The sequence below is a fragment of the Camelus dromedarius genome, chromosome 2, assembly GCF_036321535.1.
Source record: "Camelus dromedarius isolate mCamDro1 chromosome 2, mCamDro1.pat, whole genome shotgun sequence".
In the NCBI taxonomy this organism is placed as follows: domain Eukaryota; kingdom Metazoa; phylum Chordata; class Mammalia; order Artiodactyla; family Camelidae; genus Camelus; species Camelus dromedarius.
This window is the reverse complement of record NC_087437.1, coordinates 119,914,781-119,924,838: the sequence shown is the minus strand read 5'-3', so window position 1 is coordinate 119,924,838 and position 10,058 is coordinate 119,914,781. Positions and strand designations below refer to the sequence as shown.

The 10,058-nt window shown below is 58.6% G+C and overlaps 1 protein-coding gene across 4 annotated transcripts in view; it reads right to left on the bottom strand.

Annotated features, from left to right (window-relative positions):
- Positions 1-343: 343 nt before the first annotated feature.
- The window catches only part of PDE9A (phosphodiesterase 9A), a 92,020-nt gene continuing 82,305 nt past the window's right edge, over positions 344-10,058 (bottom strand). For 2 of the 4 annotated variants that reach the window (XM_064476295.1, XM_064476315.1), the window contains 7 exons: positions 9,849-10,005; positions 8,558-8,671; positions 6,036-6,140; positions 5,254-5,382; positions 3,686-3,781; positions 1,822-1,891; positions 344-580 (listed from right to left, as the gene is read on the bottom strand). In XM_064476295.1, the coding sequence (XP_064332365.1) occupies positions 567-580; positions 1,822-1,891; positions 3,686-3,781; positions 5,254-5,382; positions 6,036-6,140; positions 8,558-8,671; positions 9,849-10,005 (685 nt within the window). In that variant the 3' untranslated portion in view covers positions 344-566. The other 2 variants (XM_064476313.1, XM_064476306.1) reach the window with 2 other exon arrangements.

The window sequence follows — 10,058 nt, the reverse complement described above, 5'->3', positions numbered from 1 at the left end:
TGGAAAAGGACTCCAGCCTGTGGTCGTCAGTATCCCGCATGGATTTCATGGGCTTGCGTTGCCTGTGGCCCGACTGACCCCACGTCCCCAGCACCGCCGCTGATGTCCCCCTCACAGCTCACAATCGGGGCATGCACGTCCTTGCGCTCCGGGGACTGCTCTGATGTTTTAACGCTGAATTACACACGGGAGGCCAGCATCACATCCCTGGGCCACTGCTCTAAGACACGCCGGCGAGAAGAGCAGTGTCTTTGTCTCCACGCAAAAACCAGGGGAGATTTCTGGGGTTTATCAGAAGCAGCCCAGGACGCACAACTCAACTAAAGAAAAAGTACGGTACCCATTTCTGTATAAGAATATATTATTTAAAAGACAGCTTAAAAATAAAAATTCTGTACAGCATCGTAAAGTCCTTTTTTTTTTTTTCTGTATCAGTGAACAAAACGGTTCTTAGAAAATGTGATCTTGTGATGTCAGGTGCTCAGAACCAACTCTTCCCTGCACGGAGGATACCGCAAAACTCAGCTGGTCGGGTCCAGATAGCATCCTGCCGGTCTCTGCTTTCTTCATGCACAGTCTGCTTGGAAAAGGAGAAAGAATGCTGATTTGTGTCTGTGGGACTGGAAATGTGCAGGCAGTGCCACAAATCACACATAGACAAGGAGCACGTCTTCTGTCCCAGAACTCTGCTCGTTTAATCACTAAAACAACAGGATGACTGGATGAAGATGTGGTATATATACATATAACAGAACGCTACTCAGCGATAAAAAAGAATGAAAAAATGCCCTTTGCAGCAACATAGATGGACCTAGAGATTATCATATCCAGTGAAGTACATCAGAGAAAGACAAATATCAAATGATATCAGTTATATGTGGAATCTGAAAAAATGATACAAATTTTATTTACAAACCAGAAATAGACTCATGGACACAGAAAACAAACTATGGTTACCAAATGGGAAAAGGTGGGGAGGGATAAAATAGGAGGTTGGGACTAATAGATACACACTACTATATATAAAATAGATAAACAACAAGGACCTACTGTACAGCACGGGGAACTCTATTCAATTTTTTGTAATAAGCTATCATGGAAAAGAATCTGAAAAAAAAAGTATGCATGTAACTGAATTGCTTTGCTGTACACCTGAAACTAACATTGTAAATCAACTACAGTTCAATTAAAAAAGTTAATAAAAAACTCAAGCAACAAGAGGAGTGGGATTGTCACCTCTAGTTTAGAGATGGGGGCTGTGGCTCAGAGAGGTTCAGACGCCTGCGCACATCACGCAGCTTGTGATTAGCAAAGCCCGGACTCACAGCAGGGACTGTCGGACGCCGTGGCTGTCTCTGCTCCTCCCCAAAACCACACCCAGTCCTCACGCCCCGCGCCTTGAATGTTTTCTGAGAATCTCTCAAACGATCCTCAGGCACGTGGGTGGCTGGCCTCATCTCGCGGAGGCCGAGGGGCTGGTTGCTTTCCGCCTGGACTAACTGAACGGCCAGTCCCCAAAGGGCACCGGAAGGGCTTGCAGCGACGAAAGCAGCAGCTTTATTTTTGAAAAGCTTTCAAACAGTGCTTTCCCTGGCAAGCGGTGCACCTGTGATCACGATCTTCCTCTGCTTCCTAAGGCCTTTCAGAGCCCAATTCTAATAAGCACGCAAGGAAGCAAAGCTTCACTTATTTAAGAAGATTCAGCCATTCAGGTTCTGTCCCTTCCCCCTCTTCCCTCCTTCCTTCTTTCAGGATTTCCGAGCCGTCCCCATCTGGGTCTGAATTACGTAAGCATTGAGACATCGTTCAGAACAGCCTTACCTTCACTCTTTCTCACATCTCTGCTTTTCTCTCTCGACTTGGTGTCCCCGGACATCAGGCTGTCAGCCTTCTGCAGGAACCAGGACGGAGGATAAAAAGGCCAAAGTCAGGCTCCAGGAGACAGTGTGTGAGTGACCGCCTGTCTGCTTAAGAGCTTCCTGGGACTGAAGATGCTAAGATGTGTGAGGCCACTGAGGTCTACCCTCTGTGAGCCAACACACCACAGTGTGAGCGTCCCAGACACGGCTCTGCACCGCCAGCCACTGTCCCCGCAGCCGGAGGCCCCACCGGCCTGACACCGTCTGGACGTGGACCGCGAGCCCACGCTGGCCGCCACGGGCAGCCCCGGGGCACCGGGGATGGGGGGTGGAGTCCACACCCTTTCACCTCTTTTGTGGGTCTGTTCTTTCTGGGGACAGGAAGGGGCCCTGGAGGGTCCTAGCAGCCCTGCTGGGCCCTGGAGACTCAGGGCCTCCATGGGGATGGCGTGCAGCTGGCCGGGGATGAGGGGAAGGGGGTCAGGCCCCGTTAGCCTCCTGTCAGCCGTGGGGCGGGGAGACGACTCGGCCAGGGGACACCTCCGCTTACATCCATCTCTTCGTCATTTGCTCTTAGACGTTTAGAGTTTCTGAACCTGTCTGACTTTCTGGGAGAAGAATCCAACTAGAGAAATCGGTCGCCGGCCTGGATTGCTGAGCGACCCGTAAGCCTGTACGGAGCGGCAGAGCGTGTCCCGCGTCTCGTGCACAAAGGAGGTTGAGGGGCGAGGGTGACACGGGAGGTTCCGCGGGGCAGGGGCATGGTGGGAGATGCCATGAGCATGCAGCCCCCAGACTGACTGACGCCTGAGGACGGGTAACAGTAACCCTGCGACACCGCCCTGTGACTTCACCGTCAACCAATCAAGGACTGTGCCTGAGCTGATCACTTACCCTGGGACGCCCCGCCCTCACCTCGCCTTTAAAAATGCTTTGCTGAAACCCATCGGGTAGTTGGGGTTTTCTGAGCACCAGCTGCCCTGGGCTCCTTGCTTGGCAGCTGCCGTGAACATGGCACTTTCCTTCACCACAACCCGGGGCAGCAGATTGGCTTCACTGTGTTCAGGTGAGCGGACCAAGTTTGGTTTGGTACCAGCACGGGGGTCAGGGGGGCCCTGGAGTCAGGCGGATGCTGGCCAAGGCCAGACGGGGACAAAGCACCGGGCAGCAGGGAGGCTGTTCCAGCTGTACTGGGGGCCTTGGAGGGGGGGTGGGGACGGTGGATGGAGGGAAGGCCACACCTGAGGGGCCGCAGACATCACGGTGGGGGTCTGCAGTGATCTCAGGCGGCAGGGGGCCTGACGCAGCTCTGCACACACTGGGGTCCTGACTTGGCCAGACCAACTCTGGGGGCTTTTGGGAAAACCTCCACCCCAGCTCTGAGCCGTGAACTGGCCCCTCCCTCAAACACAGGACCCATCCCAGCAGCAACCTAGAGCCAGAGCCAATCTCCTGATGCTCCTTGCGGGTGCCACGTGTGGCTGGGTCCCGAGTGGCGGCTTTCCCTGTGCCAGGGGGCATCTCTTCCACTGCCCTCCCTCCGAACAAGGTCGCCCTGGGGAAGAGGAGGAGGACAGGGACCCCGCGGGGCCGGGGCGCTGCTCCGAGGGGGTGTGAGCAGCCATGAGGCTGTGATCCTGCGGGGACCATCGCAACCATGGGTGACTCCCTCCGGGACTTTGCATTCCAAGAAGCATGGTTTCCCCGAAGACAGAGCCCCTCGTCTGACCCGGCCCGGCTTTTCGGTGGGATGGACGAGCTCTGGCCCCGAAGGCCTCTCGCCGGTGCGGCCGGCCGTGCAGGCCCTGTGCGCACTCCCGTCTCACCTCCTTCATGGCGTCGTCTATTTGCTTCAGCTCCTCATAGCGATCTCTGGATTCCCACAGGGGCTGCAGCATGAGCTCCTCGACTGCAGGGAAGAGCTGGGAGAGACACAGACGGATGCCATCAACAGTCCGTCCTCCTTACGGAAAATGCGTGAGCAAAACTGCGCCAGGTCCCGTGCGTCTGGGGGGACCAGCCGAATGGGAAACGTGCTTCTGTCCAAGGGGACCTTTGGAGGCTCCTGGGCCGTGGCTGCGGCAGAATCCAAGGTGCCCAAGGTTTGATGCCGTCTGGTCAATGGCTCCTGGAAGCCCTCCTGGATGGAGCCCGCGAGGCTGCCACCCACGCACCTGAGCTGTTTCCTTCTCTCACGTTTTCCACGTAGACCTGGCAGAAGCTGCTCTCCTCCTTCTATCTCCTGGGACTCCCGACTGTCCATCCTGCAGACTCTCATCATCCAAACGCCAACCTCACCCACTAGCTGCTGACGGCCCTGTGGCCGGAGGAGCGAGGCCATCCCCCTGGGGGGCCCCGGGCCCCGGCTCTGCTCACAGCACATCCTGGCCCGGCCCTGCCTCCCGCCTGCAGCTCCCGCTGTGCCGGGCCCACCTGGCGAACATCCATTTGTCTTTAAGACTCAGCTCCGAGGGTGCTACCTGCCCCCTCACCTGCGACCTCCCCAGCTCCAGGGAGGCGTGCCCCTGGTATCCCTGCCCCATGGAACCCTGGGCACATAGCTCTCAGCTGCAGTGCTCCCAGGCTTCTCCAGCCCCAGCTCTGCTCCTGCAACTGGAGGAGAGCAGGTCCGTCATCCCCTCACTGTGCCCCTGCACCTGCCGGCCCAGGCGAGGTCTGTGGTTGTGGAAGGAATGCTCATACAGGAAGGTGGGTTCTTAGAGAAGCGACAGTGTGGTGGAAGGACACATTGAGGCAGTTATGGAAGGCCACTGGGGATGGCATGGGGCGCCTGAGCTCAGAGGTGGAGGTTTGGAAAAGGTGAGACCAGGAGCTGTGGGCCATCCTGCGAGATGGAAGTGCCAGGGAGGGTGGGGGACTGTGCACAACAAGGCGGGGTGGCTTGTCGTGTGTTGGGGGCAGTGGGGAACCATGGAAGGTTCAGGAGAGAGGCAGAGACCATCTCCTGGCTGAGGACTAACCTGGCGCCAGCCCTGTGCTGGGTGGGGTAGGGTGAGATGGAGGTGTGCGTAGATGAGAAGGGTCTTCTGAAGGCAAGCAGGAGAGGCACTGACGAGGCCCCTGGGTGGTGCCCTGGGACAGGGAGGGCCTGGGGTGGCTCCCAGAGACACCATGGATGAGGTTCTCCTGGCCAAGGTGGCTGAGGAAGGGGAAGCCGTGCGGCTCTGAGGCTTTGCTGCTGGCGTGGCCGGCGGGGCAGGAGGGATGGGTGGGGAGGCAAGAGGGGAGTCTGTTTTGGACATGCTGGCGTTAAGGTGTGGGGGGGGGACTTCAGGTGGGGCACTGGGCAGGTGGCCCAAGCACACGTGTTTGTGTGTGCACACACAAGTACTTCCCATCCTCGGGTCACCAGCTCGTGGTGATGGCAGCTCACCTTGGTCACCGTTTCGAACATTGGGATCAGGACGAACTTGATGAACCCAATTTGGGCTGTGGCTTTGGTCACTTTGTCCCGGTCCATGAACGGGGCCACGGGCAGGCCCTCTGACTTCTCGCGGTCGCTCTGCGGGGAATGCAGGAGACACGACGTTTAAGACAGAAAACCATCCGAATCTGGGAGCTTTCAGGGTCAACATCCCGCGAGAAAGAGAAAACAGCTACCAGGCCAGGGGGACCCGCCGCGCGGCCAGCACCTCGGTGGTCACGGGGGAAGAGGACGCCGCCTTGCGTGCTGCCCAGCTGGGCCTGCAGGCTTGTGCCGGGGTTGGGGTTGGGGGGCTGGGGCTCAGCCGCAGGCCCCCAACCCCCACGGCTCCTCAGGCTGCTGTAACAAGCGGCTTATTGTCCCTTCCAGCATCTTCCATCTTGGGCTGGCTTGGCTGTCTGTCCCAGAGCCTCCCGGGAACAGCTGCTGACTGACCTCCCCTGGGTGCCCTCTGCCTCCACGGTTCCCGCTCCAGGCCCTTGCGGGCCCCGGGGGCCCCTCAGCAGGTGAGCCAGTGGTCACAGGGGCAGCCTGACACGTGCTGCTCCCATTGGTCCCCGTCTTCTGTGCCTCAAATTACAACCCACTTCACTGCTGACGTGCGCCCGCTGTCACGGCTTCAGGGGGCTGGTGACGCGGCCACCCTGGCACCAGCCTGCCACGTCCCCGACATGAACCCAGTGAAGGGGGGAAGGAGCCACGGGAGGGTGGCTGCTGGGCAGCGCCCCTACCTGCATGAAGTACTCCTCCAGCAAGCAGTCCACCCAGGGCTCGGCCACCTCCGCCGGGCGGACCTCGTTGGAGATGTCACAGCACTTTATCAGAACCATCTTCAGCTAGAGGGAGAGAGGGGGGATCAGCACCACCACGCAGGCTGGTCCCGCCGCTGCGGGGCATCACCGCACCCCCGGCAGTCAGCATCTTCCCAGAGGTGGGGGCTCGAGGCGTGGGCAAGCCCCTTTAAAACACGGACGGTGGTCCCACAAACCACACACGGCCAAGTTCAAGCGTACCTTCTGGACGCTGACAATACTAAGAAACGCAGACACAGCACTGCCAGAAGGCGGGACTTTAAAAGGTAATGGGAAGGAACCCCCTGAGGTGGAGGGTCCTGGGGCCCCTGGGCACAGACGTGGCCCGCTGGAAATAGAGGGGAAGGGGACCCTCACGTAAAAGCAGGGAGGGCACCCCCTCCCTGAGCACCGGGGAGGGAAGGAGGATGGGGAACCACAGTCCCGCCTGCTGACTGAAGGGGCGTCCAAGGCAGAATCCTGCCCCAGCCTGGGGGCGCACAGTCACCCAAGGGTCGAGGTGGCCTTGGCTTCTGCCCTCTGGTCCCAAGCCTGGCACCGCCCCGTGTTAGCCGGGCCTCTGCCGGGACCCTGGGCTTCCTGCCTTTTTTTTAAATTCATACTTGGATAAACTTTTATTTTTATATCAAAGGGAAAACTAATTTCACCTAAAGCTGCCTAACCCACATTTCCAGTTGTGACGGTGTTTCATTTACCATCTACCTTTGAAAGGCTTCAAATAAAACACAGCTAGGAAAACACAAAGAGCCCTGATCGCAAAGCCTCCCGGCGGCTAGGCGGCGGCCATAGCGCTGCAGCTGCAAGTCGGCCGCGACGCCTCCCCGGGAGCCTAAGCGCAGCTCGCCTAGGGGCGCAGATAAGCAGCACCGCATCCACACATTAGGTTGTGACCGGCAGTCCTGAGCAGACAGCATCAGACTGTGTGACTTAAAAAAATTACCCTCGACTTGTCACGAACTGTATCAAAATCTGTCTGTTCTTCCAGTCCTCCCAAAAGCTCTACAAAAGCAGTGATGTACCGTCCCCGTTGTCCTTCACTTGTTGCCCAGCTTGAGTTGCTGTCCCCCAGAAGCCCCCTCCTCCTCGCCGCCCACGTCTGGACGTGTGACCGTCCAGGTCCTGCCCTGGCCCCTCCTGCCAGCCTTCCCAGACACCAGCCCCAGATGGTGCCCCCTGCATGCCCCACACCCGGCCACGTCCTCGTCTTCCCAGGAGACTAACTCCCTCCGTCCGTGTGCAGGTCACTGACACTCACCCTGGGGTGGGGGGCAGTGGGGTGTGGATGGATGGGGCCCTGGGGAGCCCATGCCTCTCTCTGCCCCTGGCCTGCAAAGACGTGATGGTCACTCTCTGAGTGGCCCGCTGTCCTAAGTGACCCCTCAACACTGGCAGCGCCACATTCTGGGTTCCTGCCCCATCTCTCCGTCCCAGCTGGCCTTTCCTCTGCAAAGAACTGGCAATGGATGGGGCTGGTCTGCCCTTCCATCTTCCATCTCCAGAGGTGTCCCCGCCCAGACCCTGCTCAGCCTTCTCGGCATCTTAGAGGGCAGGGTGGTACCTCCCCCGTCCCACTGTTTCCAGGAACAAGGAACTCCCTACACCAGACTGCATCTCTCTCTTCCATCTGGGATGGGATGCTTTGGGAGGCCCTGACTTGGGGGGACAGGCTCTCCCGCTGTTCAGTTATTAAAAACTGGAGGTCCTCCCCTGCACACTGTGTGTATTAGCCATAATTCAGTTTTGTGGAATGGACGAGCCCCTCCTGAGGACAGGATGGTCAGAAGTCCAGCCAGATCGAAGAGGACTGTCCTTGCTGATGAACACATGGTGACGGAAGTGACGGTGTGGATGGTAACACTTTTGAGAGAGCGAGGCTGTCAGAGAGTAGACCTCGCCCTTAGACCAGGCTCGCAGAACCAACCCCGTCTCTCTCTGGAGACCAAGGCGGGAAGTCTTCCCGAGTTTTCCCTTCTCCGAAGGGCAGATGTGGGCACACCCCCGTCATGGGTGAGGTTCCCGCCCTTCTCTGGTCCCCCCGCCCTGGTTATGCAGGGGGCGCCCTGAAATGTAGCTGGTGGGGGCACAGGTGGGAGGCGTGGGGTCCCACCGGGTCCCCAAGGTGCTTGCCCAGAGGCTGGGATTCAGTGTGTTTTCTGGGGCTGGGCCTTCATGGGAGAACCAACTTTATTCTCAGCAAACCAGAGCCAGAGGGACTGCCTTCACCCACTCATTGCCCTCAAATCAGAATGAGATGGAGGAACAGGAAAAGGCTGCCTTTAACCTGGGGGGGGGTCCCGCCAGGGGGCTTTCCCGGTAAGAGCTGTGACAGCGACACCTCACTCCGAGGCGAGGTTATGAATTTTGGCTTCTTGGTTTCCAGTCTGAGCCGGAGGGTGGGACTCACCCACCAGCCCCCAAAGAGGGAAGACAAGCCTGCGTACGAGGGTCACGTGCTCCTCATTGCTGTAGTCAAAATTCTCCATTTTTTCCTTGAAAGAATCCATAATCTCTGCGTGTCTTGCCATGTCCGTGGCCAAGATTAACGTGATCATCCCCTGAGAAGCAAAACAGCAAAGCGTCAACACGGGGCACGATCTCGACAGCTGGGCAGTGAGTGCCGACTGTGTGCGGGGCCGCCCACATCACTTCAGCTGGTCCTCACGCCAGCGCTGTGGGCGTGCCTCGGAATCCCCGTCCTCATGTTCACAAAGACACTGAGACCCGCAGAGGCTGGGGAGCCTGCCCTCTGGAGGCTCCATTCCCTGACGTCTCCTGTTTCTGGTGCCCCCCGACTCCCCACCCCTGGCGCTCCATGGCTTGTGTCCGCATCACTCCCGTCTCTGCCTCTGTCGTCACACAGCCTCTCCGTGTCTGTGTCCCTCCTCTGTGTGTCTCTTATAAGGACACTTGGCATTGGATTGAGCCCACCTGGATAATCTAACCCAGAGCTCCTAATTTAATTAAACCTGCAAAGACTCTTTTTCTAAATAAGTCACAGGTCCTGGGGGGTCAGGAGGTGGACATATCTTTTTTTATTGGTTGGAGGGGCTACCATTCAGCCCGCCTCGCTCCTCAGGATGTGATTCTCACATCACCCCCCCGCCCCCACCAAAAGTGTCGGAGGGTGAAGCACAGGGCGGTGTTCAGTGGGACCCCCTGTGTGTGGGGGCACCACTTTTGGTGACTTGGAAGGTCTGCCTGAGGACAGGTGGCTACCCTCATCCTCCTCCCAATGTGCCCTGAGGAGTGAAAGGTCTCTTCTCTGAAGTGGGAGGTGGGGGGCTCACGGGGTGGCCGGGGACAGGAGGGGGCCTAGGGGCCAGCGGCCAGGGTTCTGCCCTGCTGGACGGAGCAGACGTGTCTGTCCAGGGCCCACATGGACACACTCGGCCTCCTTGGGTGAGCGAGTTACCTCCTCTCTGTCAGCCTCGCTTTCCTGGGCTGCGACATCAGAAAGGACTTGTCTCAAAGGGTTAAAGTAAATGGTGGCCATGAGGTGCAGCTGCGTGGAAGCCCACGCAGGTGTGCACGCCACGTGCACACCTCTTCCTGGGGTCACGTGGTCTTGGAGGAGGTGGGCAGGTTTGTTCCCCAGGGTGCCTGGTGGGCACAGCTGTGCTTCAGAGCTCCCGGGAGCCTCAGCCACAGCAGAGGGGGCTTCCACTCTCTGGTCCTGCTCACCGTCTCCCCCGAAACCCCCGCTCTGCAGCAGCGAGCCCCCACCCCGCACACCTGTCTGATCTGCCGGAAGCTGTCCGGCTGCACATTGGAGAAGATGTTGCACTCAGGCTGGGTGAGGATCTGGAAGGCCACGGCACAGTGGTGGTTCTCCAGGGGCGAGATGTCATTGTAGCGGACAGCCAGCTCCGTGCGGGCGTTGATCTGGTACCTGGGATCGCAGGAGAGAGCAGAGGGAGCCTCAGGCACCCGCACTTGGAGGCC